The following is a 23,984-nucleotide window of genomic DNA, read 5'->3' as shown; positions in this document are numbered from 1 at the left end:
GGGGTCATTCTTTGGTAAAGTAAATTTGAGAAACTTTTCATAAATTTTGGTCACGCAGTTAGTGTTTACCACAGATTTTCTCAAGAGCCTTTCCTTGCTGTTAGCCATTACAGTTCTAGAATGGGGTCTGCTCTGTTAACCAAACTTACTTGACTGTGAAATCTTTTACTGGACTTGTATTCTGTGCACATCTCATCTTCAGATAATTTTGTTGGCTTCTTGGCTCCATAGCTTGATTCATGCCAGTAGTTTTGCTTCAGTTAACTTCTCCCATGTCTGCCCCATAAAATCCCACTTATCTTTTAAGGTCAAACTCAAGTGTGACCTTGAGTCAAGTGACTCCAAAGAATGCTTCTCACCACCAGTCACACTGGGATGAGAGCTATTTCTTTTCGAGCTCTTAAAACACTACTGCTGTCTTCTGTTACATCTCTCTTGTATTGCTTTTTATTGTATGGCTATACATTACCTTCTGGGAAAGTATTACAGCATCCCTTTTGAGGACTGTATGTAATGCAGTTTATGTTGAACTTGACCTGAAAGCTGTAGGACCTATGCAATCATGATGCCACTAATCAATAAAAATTGTGTTTAGGGGCACCTGCTGGCTCTGTCTGGAGAGCATTGCTTCATTTTGATTGTTGACCATTACTTAGCAATAGTTAGAATATGTATATGAGATGCTTAAAGTATTAACATGAAAATGCTCCTTACACACAAGTGGTTAGATTAGTCAGCATTTTATTTCTCTGCCATCATTGCTTGTGAAACTTGTCTGTCTCTCTAGTTACTAATATTTGGGATTTTCTTTCCTTTTTTCACTGAGATTGTGCCTTTTTTCCTGTTTAGCTTACCAGTCAGCCAGAGAGCTGACTGATAACGGCTTAGAAACTTAGCCATGGTCCTTAGCCCTACCTAGTCTCCCTTACAAGAGAGGCAAAACTTTATTGGGAGCTATGGAAAATTGGTGTACCTATTTACCTATGTACTGTGTGAGTCCCTTAGCCACAGATTTACAGAGTCTTCCTATTTCTGCTCCCACCCTCCGGTTCTGGTGGGGTTCTACTTAGTGTCTGGAAATTGGGTTCTAGATTTTTGAACTGAATGAAGGTAACTATTCCCTTCATTGTAGTCTGGCCCAGCAGAACTGAAGTCAAAATGTGTAATCCTATAGTTGGAAAGAACACTCCTGTCTTGAGTCCCATAAGATGTAGGAGACTAAAATTTGTTTCTTCCAGCTGTTTTAAATCAGTCAGGTCAGAAACCTCGCAGATATCTTGGGTTTTTTCTTCACTGTTCCTCACAATTTATTAGTTAACCTTGCCCTCTTAACTATTTCTCAGAATTTTTTTGACTCCATATTGTGATGTCTTACGTTATTTATGCCTTCAGTATCTCATGTTTAGGATTGTTCAAGGTTCTACTGGAATTAGAGTCACCTGACTTCCAGTGTCTTGCTCTTCTGTCTTCTATACTGGGGCTACTGATGGCTTGCTAAAATTCAGTTGGTCATGTGGTTTGTCTTAAAAACTCTTAATGGTTTCTCATGTGTATAAATGAGTAAATAAGTTCCTTTGCACAATGTATGAGCTCTTCCCTTTCTGATCTGGCCTGTGTCCACCTCTCCAGCTACTCTCTTGTTCCTTACCTCTTATTTAAGCCACCCAAGCAGGTTTTGTTACTATGCTGCTGTGTTTTCACATGTACTTTTTTTCCCTGTTTGTACTAACTTTTCACCTTATAGTTAGCCCAGTTCACTCATCCTAATCCTTCAATACTAAGCTTAAACATTCCTTTATTAAATGTTCATAGACTTTTCCAGGTAGCATACTTATGCCTTTTTAGTGTTGTCCACATACCTTGTATATTCCTCTCCTTTGATATTTGTCATACCATACTGTAGTTATTTATATATCTTTTACCTTCACTACTTTGGGAATAGGGACCAAATTTTACTCATTACCCCAGTACCTGGCTTTGTGCCTGGTACGTGATAGGTACTGAGTAAATGGTTTTCGGATAAATTAATAATCTGACAGCTAATTTTGGCTGTGAGGGAGATGATGATCCTACAAGCTGAGAGAGGGAGTGTAGGAGGACAAGCAAGTTTGGGGCAAATATTTATTCAGCTTCAGTTTTGTTGAGTTAGAGTTTACAAATAGCATCCAAGTAGAGATGCGCTATTTGTTTGTTACCAGTTTTTATTTATTAATCGTATAAATTTTAACTGCTCCAGCAAGATTTTGTAGATATAGATAAGATTATAAAATTTATATGGAAAGGCAAACTAGAACAGCTAAAGCAATTCTGAAAAATAAGAATAAAGTGTGACAAATTAATCTGTCCAGTTTCTAGGCTTATTTCAGAGCTAGAGTAATTGAGTCTGTGGTATTGTTGTAGGTATAGACACATAGATCAGTGGAACAGAACATAAAACTGTGAAATAGACATACACAAATATGCCCAACTAATTTTTGACAAAGGCAAAAAATAATCAGTGAAAGAACTTTTTTTTAAAAAAAGATTTTATTTATTTATTTGACAGAGATCACAGGAAGGCAGAGAGGCAGGCAGAGAAAGGGGGAAGCAGGTTCCCTGCTGAGCAGAGAGCCGGATGCGGGGCTTGATCCCAGGACCCTGGGATCATGACCTGAGCAGAAGGCAGAGGCTTCACCCACTGAGCCACCCAGGTGCCCTGAGAAAGAACTTTTTTCAGCAAATGCTGTTGGAACAATTGGATATCCAAATTTAAAAAAAAAAAAAAAAAAAAAAAAGGACTTCAACCTATGCCTTAACACCATATATAAAAACTCATGCCAAATGGATCATGTGCTTACAAATAAAATATAAAACTGTAAAAAATTGAGAAGAAAATCTTTGGGAGGTAGATTTTTAAAGATTTTATTATTATTATTTTTTATTTGACAGACAGATCACAAGTAGGCAGAGAGGCAGGCAGAGGGGGAGGGGGAAGCAGGCTCCCTGCTGAGTAGAGAGCCTGATTGCAGGGCTTGATCCCAGGACCCTGAGATCATGACCTGAGTTGAAGGCAGAGGCTTAACCCACGGAGCCACCCAGGCGCCCCTAGGTTTTCTAGATAACACCAAAAGTATAATCCATAAAGGAAAAATTGACAAATTGAACTTCATCAAAGTTAAATCTTTTTGCTCTGTGATAGACCCTATCAAAAAGAAGAAAGTCAAGGGCACTTGGCTGGATATATATTTTAAAGTATAAAACTTAACAGTAAAAAAAGCTATCCAATTAGAAAATGGGCAAAATATATGAATAATCAATTCACTGAAGAGGTTAGACAGATAGCAAATAAGCACATAAAAAGATGTTCAACGTGATTAGCCATTAGGGAAATGCAAACTAAAACTACAGTGAACTATCACTACACACCTATCAGAATGGCTAAAATAAAAAGTGGTGATGGGATGCCTGGGTGGCTGAGTTGTTAAGCATTTGCCTTTGGCTTATGTCATGAATTGTGCCTGGGAGTCGGAGTCCTTGCTGAGTGGGGAGTCTGCTTCTCCCTCACCATTTGTCTCCCCCACTCCCACCTCGTGCTCCCTGTCACACATGTGTTCTCTGTCTCTTAATAAAATTTTTAAAGGAAATGGTGACAGTGGGAAGTGCTGGTAAGGATGTGAAGAATCCAGATCACCCATATATTTATTGTTGGTGGGAATGTAAAACTGGTAGTTCCTTAAAAAACTAAACAGTTCCTTAAAAAGCTAAACATGCAATTACCATATGACCCAGTTTTTGCACACTCTGACTTTTGTCTCAGAGAAATGAAGAGTTAAGTTCACACAAAAACCTGTGCATGGATATTTATAGCAGCTTGACTTGTAATACCCAAAACCCAGAAAAGAGCCAGATACTCTTCAGTGGGTGAATGGTTAAACTATGGTATAGCCATACTGTGGAATATTACTCAGCAATAAAAAGGGAAGAACGGTTGCTACATATATAACAACATAGGTGAATCTCCAGAGAATTATGGTGAGTGCAAATAGCTAACCCAAAAGTAATATACTGTATGGCTACATTTATATGACATACTTGAAATGGCAAAATTCTAGGAACAGAAAATAGATTATGGGTTGCCAGGGGTTAAGGAGAGGTGGTGGTAGGGTTGGAAGAAAGTAGGTGTGGCTATGAAAGGGTGACATGAGGGATGCTGTGGTGATGGACATATCTTGAGTGTACTATCAGTGTCAGTATTTAGATTGTTATACTGTTCTGTAGTTTTTCCAGTGGTGGAAATTGAGTAAAGGGTATACAGGATATCCTTGTATGATTTATTACAACTGCATGTGAAATCACAATTACTTCAAAAAGTTTGATAAAATAACATGGAACACCTAATATATGCCAGGTGCTGTGCTAATGACCATCAAATATACAATGCTGAACAAAAATTGACACCTTGCCAGACCTTATGATATATATTGTAATTGGGAAGACGCTAATTAAATAGTCACATAAATAAGTATAACATTACAACTGTAGTAAGTGATACAAAGGAGAGATCTAAGAACTAACAATGAGGGGCGCCTGGGTGGCTCAGTGGGTTAAGCCGCTGCCTTTGGCTCAGGTCATGATCATCCCGGGGTCCTGGGATCGAGTCCCACATGGGGCTCTCTGCTCAGCGGGGGCCCTGCTTCCCTCTCTCTCTCTCTGCCTGCCTCTCTGTCTACTTGTGATCTCTGTCTGTCAAATAAACAAATAAAATCTTAAAAAAAAAAAAAAAAGAACTAACAATGAAAATTTGACCTACTCAGGGAAAATTTGCCCAAGTAGTAAGTAGGTCAGGGAGGCTTTCCTTACTAGTTCCGTGACTTTGGGTAAATTATTTAAACTCTGTGCATCAGTTTCCTCATCTTTTAAATGAGTATAATAATAGTACCTAAGCTTTAGGATTGTGATTGTATTTAATCCATATTAAATTTACTCATATAAACTGAGTAAATTTGTGTCATGTTTAGGATGGTGTCATACATATAGTGAACTCTGTTTAAGAGTTTGTTAAATAAAGATACAGTTTATATGAGATCTAAAGAATGCATAGGAAGGTTGGTTGGATGGCGAGGAGAGGGTTTGTTCCAAGTTAAGAGAGCTGTAAAACAGGAAACAGCCTGGTAGGACTGAGACGAAGATCGGTGAGTCCAGAGTACTGCAAGAAGTACTCACTTCAAAATGAAGCTATAGAACTAGGCAGAGGCCAGGCTGCATAGGGTCTTGCCTGCTGTGTTTAAGAGTTTGATAAGGTTGGTGAGAAGTGATTAGGACTTTAATCCGTGGAGTGGGGAGAGATTACTGATCAGACTTGCTTTTAGAAAAGACAATGCTGGCTGCAATATGGAGATCAGATTAGAGGGGGTCAGGATCATTGTATGTTGTGATCATTTAGGAATTTACTGCAGTAGACCAGGCTTTATCCCTGGAGATTTTCATAGGTTATTTCTAATCTTTATAACTGCAAGAATACATTTGTAGGCTACTCTGTGTCTATTATGCTTTGAAATGATTTCAAATACATTTTTTGGCAATTAAAGAGGAAAAGATGATTTTGTAGTATTTTCAGTATTTTTTTTAAGATTTTATTTATTTGACAGAGAGAGAGATCACAAGTAGGCAGGGAGGCAGGCAGAGAGAGAGAGAGAGGAAGAAGCAGGCTCCCTGCTGAGCAGAGAGCCTGATGTGGGGCTCAGTCCCAGGACCCTGGGATCATGACCTGAGCTGAAGGTAGAGGCTTACCCCACTGGGCCACCCAGGTGCCCCTTCAATATTTTTTTTTTAAGATTTTATTTATATATTTGAGAGAGAGAGAGCATGAGAGGGGAGGGTCAGGGGGCGAAGCAGACTCCCCGTTGAGCAGGGACCCCCCCTCAATGCAGAACTCGATCCCAGGACCCTGAAATCAAGACGTGAGCAGTTGCTTAACCCACTGAGCCACCCAGGCGCTCTTCAGTATTTTTAATATGCATAATTTCAGCTGCAGTATTATGGTTTAAATCAATTTCTGTGAGCAAGCCTGGGAATTGAGTTTAGAACTTTAAAAGAATTATTACTGGTATCTAGAGTTCTTCTGTGCATTTCCTTTATGCTCCCATAGAATTTTGGATATCATGTAGCAGTGCTGTTCAGTACAAGTATTTGTGCTCCACATGTGAGCCACATGTAATTTCATTTTTTAAGCCGTATTAAAAAGGTAAAGAGAAAACTAATTTTAAGTCATGTAACTCAAAATATCTGAAGTATTATTTCAACATGGAATCAACATAAAAATTATTAGCAGAATATTTGACATTCTTTTTTTGCATTAAGCCTTAGAAATCTGGTAGGCATTTTACATTTGAGCACATCTCAGTTTGGACTAGCCATGTTCCAAGGCTACTGACAGTGATTGGTGTACAGCTCTGTGGGTTCCTTGGTTTGTGAGAATAGTTTTTTGTTTTTTTTTTTTTAATTATCAAATTTGTAGAAATAACCCATCAAGCCCCGAGTTTAATAGACTTTTGGAACAGAGTTGGTTGCTCTTATTATAAAGGTGTGGGGGATAGATATCTCAGAGATATTCGTGAAATTAAGTTTTTTTTTTTTTTTTTCCCCAGAGGGGAGAGAGTGAGAGGGGGTTTCGGGGGTGTCGAGGGGCAGGCAGAGAATTTTAAGTAGGCTCCTTGTCCAACTCAGTCTCACAACCCTGCAGTCATGACTTGAACCGGAATAGGCGCCCCATGCTTCACCCACTGAGCTACCCAAGCACCCCGAAATTAAGTTTTAAAAACATTTTCAAAGAATTAAGTTGCCAGTTATCACTAATGGTTTTTGAGGCACTTTTAAGAATAAATGGAAGAGATATCTTGGAACTTGCTGTTTGAGGTCCCAGTACACAGACATTTGTAATTATTTTAGAGAGATTTTTTAGTGATGAAAAAATTGTAGCCTCCAACTAATGTTTATTGATGTGTGTTATCACATGTCTTAAAGCCCTTCTAGTCTGATCATGAGGTAAAGAAGTGAAGAATGGAATCCTTGTATTTTTTCCAAAATCTTAGCATATGTTGCTTTGATACATCAAAATTAAAAGGATTCTTGGAATTATTCATGCTTATTTTTTTTTTAAAGATTTTATTTATATGACACAGAGAGAGAGAACACAAAAATGGGAGTGGCAGTCAGAGGGAGAGGGAGAAGCAGCCTCGATGCGGGGTTTGATTCCAGGACCCTGGGATCAGGACTTGAGCCAAAGGTAGATGCTTGCTGACTGAGCCATCCAGGTGCCCCTATTCATGCTTATTTTTTAAAAGGCTTTTGGGTATTTACTCAAGAGCCACAATCTTTAATTTGATTGCCTCTATGGACACTGCAAAGTTCTTAGCATGAGCAGTTGTTTTTATACTATTCTGTTTTAACATTTACCTTAAACATAAAACTCTTGCTTTAATTATGTTCTGACAAATATCGGTAAGTTATAATAGGCTGCCTTTGGTAGAGGTAACCCTAAAACATTAATGATGCAGTAATGCAAAGCAGCTAAGTTTTTCTTTGTAATCTATGTGCTGGTTTTTGGTTATTCTCCCATTACCAGATTAATATTGTTGTAGAGAGCATTTGTTTATTGAAAATTGAATACATTTCTCTTTTTTACATTATTGACTGAGTAACAATTGGACGTTTTGACATTTGCTATTTGTATATTATGTGCCAGATGCTGTGAATAGAAACATGCTCTTGAGGAGTATTCAAAACTTCACCTTCTCTAACGTAGTCTTTAAGTTAAGAAATTTATAATAATAAATCTGTTAAAAATAGTTTTGGGCAATATTTTATTTTTCTAAAAAGAAGTATAAAATCTTTACAAATAATTTTTAATTGTTGTAGCTCTTTGAGGTTATTTTTCCCTGTGCAGAAGGATGGTTTACTAAGGACAAGAGATTGTCTTAAAACACTTCAAAACCTCAGTGTAGAATTCAGCACTAGAATTGGAGTATGTTTAGTGCCATTACCTTTTATTTTCATAGATAGTTATTATGACATATTCTTGTTTTACAAGGCTTACTGGTTTGACTGCTTTTCTGACTGTATCTTTCAAGTCCCACACATGAACCTTTCAAGGCTATTGCTAATATCTTGAACTCTTTAGATGTTGAGCAGATAAGGTGTATTTAAAAAAATCAAACTATTCAGGAGTCATATTGTTTTTAGAGAGTAAGAACAATGAAAACAAACATTTTTGGTATTATTACTTTGAAAAAATGAAAATTATTGCTTATTATCATATTTTCTATGGCTGATACTTGACAATGGACTCTGAAGATTTAAATTTTATAATAATGAAAGGAGAATGAAATTAATACTAAAAAAAATTTACAGCATTTTAAAATTAGTACTTCCATCTGGCAAAATACTCAAAAGGGACAAGAGAGTCTCCCTTTTGGACCTGGTACTTCAGTCATTTTGTTCCTTTCTCCTGTAGGCAACTTCCTTGGAAATCACTCCAGAGATAGTCTGTATGTACACAAACAGTTATACACTATATTTCTTCCTCTCCTCTCCCCGACTCCCCTGCCTTTTTTGGATAAGAAACCCTCACATATACTGTAGTATATCTTAAACACTTCTTTATACTTAAAAAAAAAAAAAGATTTATTATTAGAAAGAGAGAGCATGCATGTGCATGCTCGAGGTCATGCGGGGGGGCGGGCATAGGGAGAGGGAGAAAGAATCCCAAGAAGACTTGTCTGCTGTGTGTGGAGCCCAATACCTGCTCAGTCTCATGATCCATGAGATCATGACCTTAGCCAAAATCATGAGTTGAACACTTAATTGACTGAACCTCCCAGGTATCCCACTTCTTTGTACTTTTACATTTTTAAAAATATTTATTTAAAGATTTTATTTATTTGAGACAGAGAGCAGGGAGAGAGGCAGAGGAAAAGGTGGATGGGCAGAGGGAGACTACTAGCTGAGTTGGGAGCCTGATGCAGGGCTTGATCCCCAGACCCTGAGATCATGACCTGAGCTGAAGGCAGATGCTTAACGAACTGAGCCACCCAGGTGCCCCTTCTCTGTACTTTTTTAACTAAACATTTGATCTTGCAGATTGTTTTATGCCACTTTCCAGAGAAATCCATTCCTTTTTGTAGCTGCATAGTGAGAATGGAATTATTAAATCATCCCAAAAGACATAGAGTTAGCTGTTAGTTGTTGTTACAGTGAATGACCTTAATATTTTTTTAAATATAGAAATCAGAAGTTTCTTTTTGTCCTGTTAAGCTAGGTGGTTTTCATTAGATATTGGGAAAATGTTAAAACCATTTTTTTCCTCTTTTTTTAGATAATCATACAGCTAAATGGAGTCTGAGCAGCTGTTCCATAGAGGATACTATAGAAACAGCTACAACAGTATAACAAGTGCAAGTAGTGATGAGGAGCTTTTAGATGGAGCAGGTGTTATTATGGACTTTCAGACTTCTGAAGATGACAATTTGTTAGATGGTGACACAGCAGTTGGTAAGTTTGGCATTACAGCTTTTAATATTTGTGGCAATTAATGTCTAATAAATTATACATTGTTGCAGTTGATTTTTTGCGTACCTTTTTATTTTTTAATTGAGTTGATTCATATAACATAAACAACCATTTTAAGGTGTTCAGTTCAGTGACATTTAGCACATTCATGTTGTGCAACTACCACTTTTATCTAGTTCCAAAACATTTTCATTAACTCAAAAGAAAACCTTATAAAAAAATAAAAGAGAGAGAGAGAAAGAGAGAGAGAGAAAGAAAACCTTGTATATGGGTAAGCTTAAAAATTTAAGTGTAACATAGTATGGAGATGTATACAACTGTAATTGGGATCCTCAGAGAAATAGAACCTAATAGCATATACATAGAGATATCCAGAAAGAGATTTCTTTTTTTTTTTTTTAAAGATTTTATTTATTTATTTGACAGAGAGATCACAAGTAGACTGAGAGGCAGGCAGAGAGAGAGAGGAGGAAGCAGGCTGCCTGCTGAGCAAAGAGCCTGATGTGGGACTCGATCCCAGGACCCTGAGATCATGACCTGAGCCGAAGGCAGCGGCTTAACCCACTGAGCCACCCAGGCGCCCCCAGAAAGAGATTTCTGATGAAAGATTGCCTCACCTGATTGTAGAGGCTGAAGCCTACAATCTGTCATCTGTGAATTGAAAGCCCAGGAAAGCTGGTGATATAGTTTTAGTCTAAACCCAGGGACCTGAGAACCAACGTAGCCAGTGGTGTAAGTTTCAAAGCTGCAGATCTAGAAGTACTGATGTCTGAAGGCAGAAGATAGATGTTTCATCCAGCAAAGAGCTGTTTAACCTTTTCTTTCCCTTTTGTTCTATTGAGATCCTCAACTGATTGGATGATGCTTACTTGCCATTGGTTAGGTCACCTTTTTTAAGTCTACTGAGTCAAATACTAATGGAAAGACCCTCACAAACATACCTATAAATAATGTTTTACCAGTTATCTGGGCATCCCTTTGCTCAGTGAAGTTGACATATAAAATTAGCCATCATAACAATCAGCAGATCTTATGTGTAGAAATTATACAAAGTGAACATATGGTCATTATTATCCCTCAATCGAAAAATAAAACATTACCTGTTCCTTCAGAATTCTCCCTTGTTTCCCTTCCAATTTCAAAAGTGACTATTATTTTGACTTCTATTGGTATTTAAACGTTATATAAATGGAATTATACTATTTATACTCTATTGTGTCTGGTTCATTTATGTTTTGAGATTCATCTATGCTGCTGAGTATAGCAGTAATTATTTTCATTGCCATGTAGTATCTCATTGTGTAAATATGCTGCTGTTTTTCTATTCTATTCATCATATATTGTTGGCAGATATTTAGTTTTTTTTTTTCTTTCAGATTTTGGTCACTAATAATGCTGTTATTATGAATTTTCACGTACCTGTATTTTAGCACACATAATATTATTCAAATCTGGGGGGTTTATACCGTGGAATGGAATTCTTAGGTGATAGGGAATGTGGATCTCAGTAGTACTAGCTCCTGTCAAAGATAGTTTCAAAGTAGTTACAGCATGTTCATTATACCAGGTGTGTGTGTGAGTTCTAGTTCCTCCCCGTCTTCACTAATACTTGGTATTTTCAGTTTTAAAAATTTTGGCTATTCTAGTGTGGGTGCAGTATTCTCACATTTCGGGTTTATTTTACATTTGTCTGAAGACTTAGGAGTTTAAATACCTCTTTTGCATGTTTACTGGATTTTTAGATTGCCTCTTTAGTCTTATTGCCTATTTTATGAGTTCTTTATGTATTCTGATTAAGAGTCCTTTATCAGATACATGTATTGCAGATGTCTTTTCTTGCTCTGGCATGCCTTTTCACTTTCTTAATGTAATCTTTTGATGAAGATGCCATCAATTCTAATAAAATCCAGTTCATCTTTTCCTTTATTTTTGTCTTTTTGTGTTCTGTTTAAGATCTCTTTCCATAGCTCAAGGTCATGAAGGAATTAGCTGATTTTCTTCAGGAAGTTTTATTTTTTGTGCCTTTCACATTTAGATTTATCATCTACCTTGCCACTAATTTTTTATGTGATATAAGTTAAAGGTTTAGATTCATTTCTTTCCTATATGGATAACTAGTTTATCCAGCACTATTTATTGAAAAGACCTTCCATTCTCCTGTGTACTGCGGTGACATCTTTATCATCTATCAAGTGGATATATTTCTGTAGATTTGTTTCTGGACTTTCTACTCTGTTATGTTGAAATATTTTTATTTCTTTATGCCAGCATATATATTAAGTTTTGTTTTTCACTTTGGTCTTTTATTGTCCTGCAGACCATGTAATGTAGTCCATTTACATTTAATGTAATCACCCATATAGTTGAGTTCAAATCTGTTGTTTTTGTTTCCTGTTTGTCATGGCCCTTCTTTTTCTCTATTTCTGTTCTTCTCAGTACTTTGTTAGTTACACACTGTCTTGTATTTTGTTTGGTGCATTACTCTAGAAATTATAACATGCACTCTTGACTTTTTAGTTCTATAAAATTAGTACTTTTTTTTTTTTTTTTAAAGATTTTATTTATTCATCAGAGAGAGAGAGGGAGAGAGAGTGAGCACAGGCAGACAGAATGGCAGGCAGAGGCAGAGGGAGAAGCAGGCTCCCTGCTGAGCAAGGAGCCCGATGTGGGACTCGATCCCAGGACTCTGGGATCATGACCTGAGCCGAAGGCAGCTGCTTAACCAACTGAGCCACCCAGGCGTCCCTAAAATTAGTACTTTTACCACTCTATGTAGAATGCAAGGACCTTAGGATATTTTACTTCATTTTATCCCCCCTCCCACTTTTTGTGCTATTGTTGTTGTCTATTTTAATTTTGCATATATTTTATATTTCACAAGACATTATTGTTTCGTGTCAGTGACTGTTTATTTATTCAAGATTTTATTTGAGAGAGAGAGAGAGAGAGACCACGTGCACACAAGCAGCGTGAGGGACAGAGGGAGAGGGAGAAACAGACTCCCCACTGAGCAGGGAGTACTGTAGGGCCTCATCCCAGGACCTTGGGATGGTAACCTGAGCCAAAGGCAGATGCTGTATGGACTGAGGCACCCAGGCACCCTGTTAGTGTCTATTTAGATTTAGTCCTTACTTTTTCTGTTGCTCTTGATTCTGTATTGCATTTTCATGTTTCGGTCTGGATTAGTTATCTTTCTGCCTGAACAACTCTCATTAGGATTTCCTTTCATTACTATTAACAGTAAGTTCAGTCAGTGTTTGTAAAAGTTTTTGTTTCCCCTTTATTTTTGTAGGATATATTTGCAGTTATATATTTCCAGATTTATAGTTCTTTTCTGATTTTATTTATTTGACACACAGAGAGAGCATATGAAATAGGAAGTGGCAGCAGCAGGCAGAGGTAAAAGTAGGCTCCTGGTGAGTAGGAAGCCCACTGTGGGGCTTGATCCCAGTACCCGGGATCATGACCTGAGCTGAAGGCAGATGGTTAACCAACTGACCATCTAGGCATCCCCGTAGTCATTTTCTTTCTTTTTTTAAAATTTTTAAATAATTTTATTTATTTGAGAGAGTGAGAGAGCTTGCGTGCATGCAAGAGAGAGAGAGCAGGAGCATGAGAAGGGGGAGGGACAGAGGGAGAGGAAGAAACAGACTTCCTGCTAAGTAAGGACTCTGGGATCATGACCTAAGCCAAAGGCAGATGTTCAACGGGCTGAGCCACTGAGGATTCCTTTATAGTCATTTTCTTTGAACACTGTAAAGATAAATTCTTGTGTCATTTGCCTTCCATTATTTCTGTTAAGAAGTCAGGTATCGGTCTAATTTTTTCCCTTTTTGCTGCGTTTAAGAATTTTTTCTTTGTTTTGGGTTTTGTTTTGAGAAACTTAACCAGGGCTGCCTAAGTGTGGTTTTCTTTGTATTTATCCGGTCTGGGGTTATTAGAGCCTCTTGAATTGTGACTTGATTTTTATTTTTCCTTTTTTTTTTTTTTTTTAAATCTTTGGATAATTTTGACCAGTGAATCCTCAAGTCTTGTTTCTGCCATTCTTTCTGCCATCTCCTTTTAGGACTCCAGTTACATGTGTTAGATCTTTTCTCTGAGATCCTTGTGTTTCTTAGGCACCCCTCTTAGGCACTTTGTTTTTGTTTTTTTAATCTTTTTTTTTCCTTTTCATTTGGATATTTTAACTCATTTGGGTAAATACCAAGGAATGTAATAGCTGGATCATATGGTAAGAGTATGTTTAGTTTTATAAGAAACTGCAAAATAGTCTTTTAAAGTGGTTGTACCATTTGCATTCCCACCAACAGTGAATGAGAAAGTTCCTATTGCTCCATGTACCTGTCACATTTGGTATTGTCAGTAGTTTGGATTTTAGTTGTTACAATAGGTATGTAGTGGTATCTCATTGTTTTCTATCAAGTTTTGAATTTCAGTTATTTTTCAGCCATCACATTTCGATTTGATTAATTTCCTATAAATTGCTATACTCTGGTAGAAATTCTCTGCTTTTTTTTTGTTGTTGTTGTTTTGTTTTGTTTTTAAACATATTGATTGTTTAAAGTCCATACCTGAATATTCTACATGGACCTCTGGGTCTTTATGTGTTGCCTATTTTTATCTCTTGTTTTTCCAGTCTTTTGACCTAGACTTCAGGTATGCTTTTAAATTTTTCATTGAATGCTGGATATTGTATACAAAAAATTAAAGATGCTCCGGATGATGATACCTTCACCTTTAGTGTGTTTAATTTTTTTCTTGGTAGACAGGTTGTGTAGAAGCAAATTACAATGATCCCATTAAAGATCAAGAGAATTTGCCTTATGGTTTCAGACTTTCTAGATGGTCTATATTTTGACTTACTTTATTTTTAGGGCATAGCCCTTGAGGATTTTAGTAGAAAGCTATGTGTTTACTAAGACTCCTTCTCTTTGTTGGGTGCTGAAATTTAGTTTTTATCTCCTTACATTTTGAGACTACTGACAGCTTTCCTTATCAGTTTAGTCTCTTAACCACTTTTTGCTTAGTTTCTTGGCCTCTTGCTCATGAAATTTAGGAACCATAAATATTTTTAGGGGGAAAAGTATCATAGAATGAGTTGTTCTATCTCATTTCTCCAGGATATTGGACCATTCAAGTCCACATTGGTGATTCTGAACTTCAGATCCTGTCTCCTTGACCCCGTAAGACTGCCAAAAGCTCCCCACTTTCACTTTCTGCTAGGGTTCTCAGTCTCTATACTTACAAATCAGGAAAAGGCTCAAGGGCAAAAAGTTGCTGAGACTGTTGTTTACCTGCTCCATTTTTTTCTTCAGAATCTTGCCACTTTAAGTTCTTAGTGTCTTGTATGTTCCCTGGCAGTTCTGGATATTTTTTGTTAAAAAAAAAAATACAGAAAGAAAATGCAGTATTTTGCTCTTATTAGTCATTTGCTGTCTTCATTACTAATGTGTTTTTTCCTAATTTTAGTTATAAAGTTATAAACCAGATAAACACTTATATCCATAATTTGGAAAATCAGGTGATATTTAATAGTGTACCCATTTTTCTGTGTTTGAGTAGCTTCTTGGCTCTTTATATACAGATACAGAATTAACTCTTTATATACAGATACAGAATTAACTCAAGGAAGTAAAAGCCCCTAGGAGGACATAAGTGTTTCCGTCTTTCCACGCTGCCATCAACTATTGATGATGTCTTTATTTGTGGTTTTCAATAGGAGAGAGTACCAATTAGGAAGGAGTGGGCAAGGGTATAAAAAAGGATTTTTTGTTGCTCTTTTTCTTACCAGAGAAGATACTTTTCCTAGAACTGTATCAGTAGATTTCTTATATCACTGACTAGAATTGGATCACATGCCCATACCTAGACTGATGACTGACAAAGAGGAGTGGGGTTACTGACTGGTTAGAACAATCATAATTTGTTCCTTGGAATTAGGCACAGCACCAGCCAAACAAAGTTAAAATTCTGTTAGCAAGGAAGAAATTGGAGTACTGTAGAGTAAGTAGCCATTTGTGTTTTCCATACAGATTCGGTTCTTGAAGGTTAGTTAGTTTAGTTGAAGTACAAGATGTGGAACAGCAGTTGACAGTTAACTATGTAAGTGTTAAATTGGGTGGTACAGATTTTAAATGTTATACTTCAAAGAAAAATGATATTATTTTGATAACCCTTTAGAATTGCAAAGACTGTTCTAGAAGGGGAGCTAATACATGAAGTCCCAGCAGTAGGAAAATGTATTATGTTGTGAGACGGTGAATATTCTTTTGTAAGGTAGTGATATCCTTTCTTTCAGCATAGCTGATAGGGTTCTGTTAACAGCAATTGGAAGGGGAACATCCTAGAAGAAACGGTCTCAGATCTACCCTTATGGACTAGGGCAGATGCAGATGTCAGAGGGAAGAGTTTGTTTCTGTGTCTGCTTAATGTCTGGGCAGCATTTAAGTGGATAGTTGGACAAGCAGTCGGGTATTAAATATTCTTTCATGACTCTGTATTTTTTTAGTATACCAGAAAAATAAGGAGTTGATCACTGGAAAGTACTGATAGTGTTTTGGCATATGTGTTGAATGAAGATCTGTTATGTTTAGTGGCTTTTAAGTTGTAGACCTGTATTTACATCCTGGCTCTGCCAGTTACTACCTCTGCAAGTCACTTAGCCTCTCTATGCCTTGTTTTTTTTTTTTCCGTACTCTTTAAATGATTGCTCTGAGAATTAAGTGTGTGTTGAGACTTTATTATGTGAATAATATATGTAGAATCTTTAGCACAGTAACTAATTAATGGTAGGGACTCTAGCTGTTTCTATTTTCTTCTATGTTCCTTTCCTGTTGGATATATTGGACTCTATCTTCTGGCAGATGTAAAATATTTTCACAAAGGATACCTATCCTCCACTTTTTGTTACGAGGCCTTCTAGTGGCTTCTATTCAGTCTTAGGTTTTGTTAGGCTCTTCAGTTTCTTAAAGAAAACTGGCTGAAATAAACAAATAACTATTATAACTCCAAAAGATAATTCTAAAATCACTGCTATATAATGTGTAGCAAACCTTCAGCAAAAAATAAATAAATAAATAAATAGATAGATAGATAAAAATAAATTAAAAACAAATACACGCACACACTGGTGACTTCTGAAACCTTCTATAGAATCCATTTATACAAAATACTCTAAAATATATCTGTGAATCTTGCCAGAATATCATAAATGTACTGTATACTAATGCCTCCAGAAGCAGTGTAGCCCAGCAGTCATCTTGATTTTAGACTTCTGACTTCCAGAACTGCAAGAGAATAAATTTGTATTGTTTTAAACCACAAAGTTTGTGTTAATTTGTTACATTAGCAGTAGGAAACTGATCATATATATCATTTAAATAATAATACATGTATTATTATGAAAAGTTTCAGCTTTATCAGTCCCCTGAAAAGGATGTTGGGGGTCTTCAGGGGTCTGTAGAACACACTTGGCCCCACGTTGAAGGTTCTCTTTCAAGATAAGCCAGCCACAGAATACACATTGGGTAACCGAATAGAGTGACTTGTATTGTAGGCCATAAGAGTGGAAAGGCTTATTATATTTAAAGGGCAAAATCTTTATAATGTGTTATCATTTCTCTTAAAATATTATATATATATATATGTGTACACACAACTTTGGAGAGAAATACACCAAAATAATGATTTTTCTCTTGGTGTTGGAATTTGGCTGCTTTTAATCTTCTTCATGCCTTGCAGTGTTTTCCAAATTGTCACTAGCTTGGCTACACATCTATAAAACTGAGCTGAAACTTCTAAGTCATTTTAAGGTGTATTTTCAACATAGGAGGATAGAATATATTTCTTTTTTTTTTTAATTTTATTTATTTATTTGACAGAGAGAAATCACAAGTAGATGAAGAGGCAGGCAGAGAGAGAGAGAAGCAGGCTCCCTGCTGAGCAGAGAGCCTGTTGCGGGACTTGATCCCAGGACCCTGAGATCATGACCTGAGCTGAAGGCAGCGGCTTAACCCACTGAGCCACCCAGGCGCCCCTAGAATATATTTCTTTAATAGTTTGTTGACTTGCTTGATAACTTTTAAATATTTAATCACATGGCAAATGAGTCTTCCTTTGTACTCTTGGTGTGGGTCTTGTCAGTGTTAGGGTTTGGGCATATGCCAGGCTGTTGTATCTCCAGGTCTTTGAACATGTTTCCTTTGCCCATATACCAATTATTGCTTGTACTTTGCTTCTCATGTTAGACCTCACTTCCTCTGGAAAGCCTTACCAAACTTTCCAGGTTTGTGCTAGGGGCCCTTCCTATCTAGTTAATTGTATTGCTTTTACTGTGTTTGCTTTCTTGACTTTCCTTACTTGCCTTTTTCTTTCTTTTTTTTTTTTTTTTAAAGGTTTTATTTATTTATTTGACAGAGAGACATCACAAGTAGGCAGAGAGGCAGGCAGAGAGAGAGAGAGGAGGAAGCAGGCTCCCTGCTGAGCAGAGAGCCCGATGCGGGACTTGATCCCAGGACCCTGAGATCATGACCTGAGCCGAAGGCAGTGGCTTAACCCACTGAGCCACCCAGGCGCCCTGCCTTTTTCTTTATAGCCTGTCCTCCTCCTAGATTAAGCTGTACTCTCTTTCAGTATAATTATCCCAGTAAATCTTGTTGGCTTGTATGTTGTTTATTTTTCTGCCTACGTGGTTTTAGAGCTGATCCATTATGTATTGATTACATATTTTAACTCCTGATGAGCAATCTTATTTTCCTTATTTCTAGACTTTGTGAGGACAGGATATTAGTATATCACAGGCAGCCACATATGCTGTTTATTTTATCCTCCCTTCTTATTTATTTATTTATTTATTTAAATTTTTTATAAACATATAATGTATTTTTATCCCCAGGGGTACAGGTCTGTGAACCGCCATTATCCTCCCTTCTTAAAATGCATGATATATTGGTGTGCACACAGCAGAAGCACATTGAAAGGTTGCTGTTTTATAAAAAAATATATTTTACCATATTTGCCAATCATCTTTTAGGATTTTTAGGAGTAATTTTTCCTTTTTATTTGTTGAACTAATATGGCTATATAGAGAAAAGTTTTGATTTAACTGGGCACCTAAGAAGCCTAGGATATTCAGTGGAGTAGCAGGAACTATGAGTATACCCATATTGTTACAGCTGTATTGCTAAGGGTCCCACCATGGTGATGGTGCTGTCTGAGAGGAAGAATGCGAAGGATGGAAGATATTGGCTCTATCAATATCAATATCTGGCTCCCTGACATTACTCATTGTCATCACTTCTATTTCTCAGTTTTCTTATCTGAAAAATAAATGCAAAATATCTATTCTACCCACCCAATTCCACTCAGTTTTTGGAAACAAAAGAATATAATAAAGGGTGGAAGTGTTGTTATTATGTTTGAGGGTCATTTGTGGCAATTTTGGCTTGGGTACTCAAAAGTTTAAACTTATTTACTCTTGTGCAGCTTTTTTTTTTTAAACTTTTTAAAAAAGATTTTATTATTTATTTGACAGAGAGAGATCACAAGTAGGCAGAGAGGCAGGCAGAGAGAGAGAGAGAGGAGGAAGCAGGCTCCCCGCTGAGCAGAGAGCCCTATGCGGGACTCGATCCCAGGCCCCTGAGATCATGACCTGAGCCGAAGGCAGTGGCTTAACCCACTGAGCCACCCAGACGCCCACACTTGTGCAGCTTTGAGGTTACATGTTGACCTTCAGATAGATTATCCTGGGTTCACAAAAATCTTAAATGGTTAACTCCAGGACTTAATAATGGATTGCCCTGGAGAGATGCTGATTCTAGAACTGAGCAAGGAATATACAAGATGAGCCCAGATTGTGTGTAGTACCAGAAGTAAGGAAGTGTCAAAACAAAACAGAACAAAAAAACAAACACAAAAGGGTGAGGGATTGTCCAAGGAACACAGGAATTAACCTGAAAGAGCTCCAAATAGCCAAAACTGGAAAAATTGGAGCAACCAAATAAATAGTGCACAATTAGATTATAACCAAAGTATAAATTAAATATAAATGAGCATGTATATATGATGTAAGTGATAGACATTGATATAAATGATTGAATGAATAAATAAATGGAGGAAAAGAGACAGGTCTCCCTTGTAGAAGAATTCCAAATAATTTATGTAAATATTCCTTCCTCATGGAGGAGGAGCTTACTTCCTATCTCCTTTCCCTTAAGGGTGTGGTAGACTTAGTGACTTACTTCCAAAGAATAAAGTAGGAAAAGAAGGAGAAAATAGTAACTTTGCAGTGGAGAAGCATGGCAAACACTACTGTAACCAAGTAAGGGAGGTTAATATCACCTGTGATATCCTGTGGATATTACATACTCCTATGATGTGACAGGATGGGCAGTTTACCTTTGTGATAATTCTTTTCAAAGACCCATAATTCCACTCTAACCCCCAAGAGAAACAATAGACAAATCTCCACTGGGGGGGACATTTTGCAGGATACTTCACCAGTCAAGGTCATGAAAAATCAGGAAAGACTGAGAAGTTGTTGTAGGCCAGAGGAGTTTAGGGAGACATGTTAAAATACATTGTGGTATCTTGGGTTGAAACCTGGAATAGGAAGAGGACATGAGTATAAAAACTGGTAAAAAAGATAAGGTCTGGAGTTTACTTAATAGTTATGTACCATTGCCAGTTTCTTAGTTTAGACAAATGTACTATGAGAATAAAAGATATTAATAGTTAAAGAAACTGAGTGAGAAGTATTTGGGACCTCTTTGTACTGTCTTTGCAACTTTCTGCAGATCTAAAATTAGTTCATAATAAAGTTTATTTTAAAAAATGAGTTGGGGGGCGCCTGGGTGGCTCAGTGGGTTAAGCCGCTGCCTTTGGCTCAGGTCATGATCTCAGGGTCCTGGGATCGAGTCCCGCATAGGGCTCTCTGCTAAGCAGGGAGCCTGCTTCCTCCTCTCTCTCTCTGCCTGTCTCTCTGCCTACTTGTGATCTCTCTCTGTCAAATAAATAAATAAAATCTTTTAAAAAAAAATGAGTTGGGAAGAGTTAGCTTTTTATTTTACTTTATTTTTTAAAAAGATATTATTTATTTATTTTAGAGAGAGAGAGAGAGAGCATGAGAGGGGAGAGGGTCAGAGGAAGAAGCAGACTCCCCACCGAGCAAGGAGCCAGATGTGGGCCTTGATCCTGGGACTCTAGGATCATGACCTGAGCCAAAGGCAGTCATTTAACTAACTGAGCCACCCAGGTGCCCCTAACTTCTTAAATAATAAAAGCAAAAATATGTTTATTGTAGGAAACATGAATGATAAAAATACAAGTTAGTAAATGAAAGTTTTTCATAATCCTGCTATACATTGATAACTGATAATTCTGGTATTTTACTCAAGACTCAGTTCTATGCATATTCCGTTCTGTAAATAATTATTAGGCTCCTTTTGGGCCAGATACCATGCTAGGTGGTTGGTGATTGAATTGTTGCTAAGGTAAAAAGCCTGAATGCTGCTAAGATAGAGTTGGTTGCTTTCTGTGAATAAGAATAATGAAGCTCTTTGTTAGCAATTGCAGGTAGAAAACATTAATAAAGTAATCCAGGAGTAATTTTTTTAGTAAATATAGTGTCCTTGCATGTGGCTTTATAGGCAAAAAAAATTACTTAGTATAAAGTTGTGGTAGAACTCCAGAAATCCCAGAAATGTATTTTGATTATCTGACTTTGCTCAGAGTTTTAAAGGTTACATTTGTGTATGTTGTCTTTAGTAGATGACAGGTTCATTTTAGTCTTACTGTTTTATCTGACATGTACAGATAACATTGATGGCATTGTTCTAATAATGAGGCACTTGGCTCCAAATCTAAATTTGTTGGGGCACCTGGGTGATTTAGTAGGCATCCAACTCTTAATTTCAGCTCAGCTCATGTTCTTAGGGTTCTGAGATTGAGCCCCATGTCAGGCTCAGTGTAGAGCCTGTTCTCTCTCTGCTCCCCAGTCCCCCAGGATAAATAGATAAATAAAATCTTTAAAAAATTTTGAATTTGGCAACATTAAACTATTAAGCCTTTAAAAAGCACGAGATGGTTATATCATGAATCTTCTTGGTAAAGGGGTTTTTAGAAATTCTTATAAGATAATAAAATACTACCACTACCATTTAATGGCTCTCTGTTGGGAAAAGGTCTTAACTCTTTCAAATGGTCTACTCAGAATTATTTTTAGAAATAAATAATTCTAAGGTTCATGTGATTCTTATTCTAAGCAGTGTCATGTTCTTGATAAATTTGACACTCTTTATATTCTGTTGCCAATTGTCTTGTAAACATTTTCTGCACCTGCATCTCCAGGTCACTTCAGTCAGAGCAACCTATTTCACCTACCTAATACGTGTGGAGTGAGGGACTTCCCTAATTTGTGTGTTTGTGTAAGAGCATGGTAATGCATTTAGGGAAAAATAACCCATACTAAGTTTATGAAGTGCTATCATTGAAGATGTTACTAATGAACAAAGGAAAAGAACTTGGTATTATAAAGTGACACCTTGATAAAAATAGCCTAAAATACCAGTGGAAAGGCAGTCAAAGCCAGTCAAATACTATCATCATAAAGGTCACTGGAGGGACATCTGGGTGGCTCAGTCAGTTAAGTGTCTGACTCTTGGTTTCAGCTCATGTCATGATGCTAGGGTTGCAGGATCAAGCCCAGCATTGGGCTCTGCGCTAAGTGGGAGTCTGCTTGAGATTCTGTCCCTCTGCCCATTCCCCCCATACATGCACATATCTGCATTCTTTCTCTGTAAATAAATCTTTTTAAAAAGTCACTGGAAAGAAGTGAGCCTAGTTTTTATTGAAATATATAGAACCTGATGATTTATACCTAAAATATTAACTGCAATTATTACCATTGCTCTACAAAAAATCAAATTATTTATTTATTTATTATTATTATTTTTAAAGATTTTATTTATTTATTTGATAGAGAGACAGTGAGAGAGGAAACACAAGCAGGGGGAGTGGGAGAGGGAGAAGCAGGCTTCCCGCCAATCAGGCAGCCTGATGCAGGGCTCGATACCAGGACTGTGGGATCATTATCTGAGCCGAAGGCAGACGCTTAACAACTGAGCCACCCAGGTGCCCCTAAATTATTTTTTTAAAAGCCCATAGAAAGTTAACTGAAATTGAGTCAAGGAATAATTTTTGTGTGTGTACTCTACCTCTCTTACCATAATGTCATGAAGTAATAAATTAACGTTTCTTTTTTAAAAATATTTTATTTATTTATTTGACAGAGATCACAAGTAGGCAGAGAGGCAGGCAGAGAGAGAGAGGGAAGCAGGCTCCCTGCTGAGTGGAGAGCCCGATGCGGGGCTCGATCCCAGGACCCTGGGACCACGACCTGAGCTGAAGGCAGAGGCTTTACCCACTGAGCCACCCAGGTGCCCCTAAATTATTTTTTTAAAAGCCCACAGAAAGTTAACTGAAATTGAGTCAAGGAATAATTTTGTGTGTGTACTCTACCTCTCTTACCATAATGTCATGAAGTAATAAATTAATGTTTCTCCTGTGCATGTAGAACATTACCTCTGAACTGTTCTTGGAAGAATTAAGAAAATAGCTGGTTAAATCATGTTTCGTGTTGTGATTCCAGTTAAGAATTCTATTTGAGAAAGCTTTCAGGAGTTTTGAGCTAAGCCTGTAACATCATATACTGAAGTAAATATATAAAATCATGTGGAGTTTTTGGATCTGTTTAAATAGTCATTTAGGGGACGTTCCTTGGAAGAAGCTGGGCTTATAACAAATAAAAGTCAATGTAGATACTTACAAACTTGTTTTCTGTAACTGATTGAAACTGTAAATAAGATTAGACTAGAGTGTTGGGGTAGAGAAGCAAGAAATAAAAATAAATCCATATTAGATGTTAATAGAATTAAAGATAGGATAAGTTTCTATCTCACAAACTGAGGATTTTGGAGGGGAGGTGGGTGAGGGTTGGATGAACCCGGTGGTGAGTATTAAGGAGGGCACATATTGCATGGAGCACTGGGTGTGATATGTAAACTATGCATCTTGGAACACTGAAAAAATAGAGTAGAGTCTAAAAAAAAAAGTTAGAAAAAAAACTTTTTGAATTGTGAAATGTAACATATACCAGAAAAATGCATAAAGCATAATTATCCAGCTTAATGAGTTATAACAAAGCAGGGACTTTTGCATTATAACCAGGTTAAGGAAATAAAGCACTGGGGCTCCTGGGTGGCTCAGTTGACTGAGCATCCGACTCAGTTTCAGGTCAGGTCATGATCTCATGGACCATGAGATCCATTCTACCTCTGGCTCAGTGGGAAGTCTGATTCTCTCCTGCTGTCCCTCCTCCCCCTCATGGGCATGTGTGCGCACACATGCCTTCTCTCTCTCTCTCGCTCTAAAATGAATGAATG

At 37.2% G+C, this 23,984-nt stretch overlaps 1 protein-coding gene across 3 annotated transcripts in view; it reads left to right on the top strand.

Moving 5' to 3' along the window:
* The window catches only part of CLCN3 (chloride voltage-gated channel 3), a 100,885-nt gene that overhangs the window by 3,061 nt on the left and 73,840 nt on the right, over window positions 1–23,984 (top strand). For all 3 annotated transcript variants that reach the window (XM_059374139.1, XM_059374113.1, XM_059374121.1), the window contains exon 2: window positions 9,353–9,528. In XM_059374139.1, the coding sequence (XP_059230122.1) occupies window positions 9,369–9,528 (160 nt within the window). In that variant the 5' untranslated portion in view covers window positions 9,353–9,368. The remainder of the gene's footprint in view (window positions 1–9,352; window positions 9,529–23,984) is intronic.

Source organism: Mustela nigripes, chromosome 1 (assembly GCF_022355385.1).
Source record: "Mustela nigripes isolate SB6536 chromosome 1, MUSNIG.SB6536, whole genome shotgun sequence".
Classification (NCBI taxonomy): domain Eukaryota; kingdom Metazoa; phylum Chordata; class Mammalia; order Carnivora; family Mustelidae; genus Mustela; species Mustela nigripes.
The sequence above is the reverse complement of the archived record's forward strand: the minus strand, read 5'-3'. Positions and strand labels throughout refer to the sequence as shown.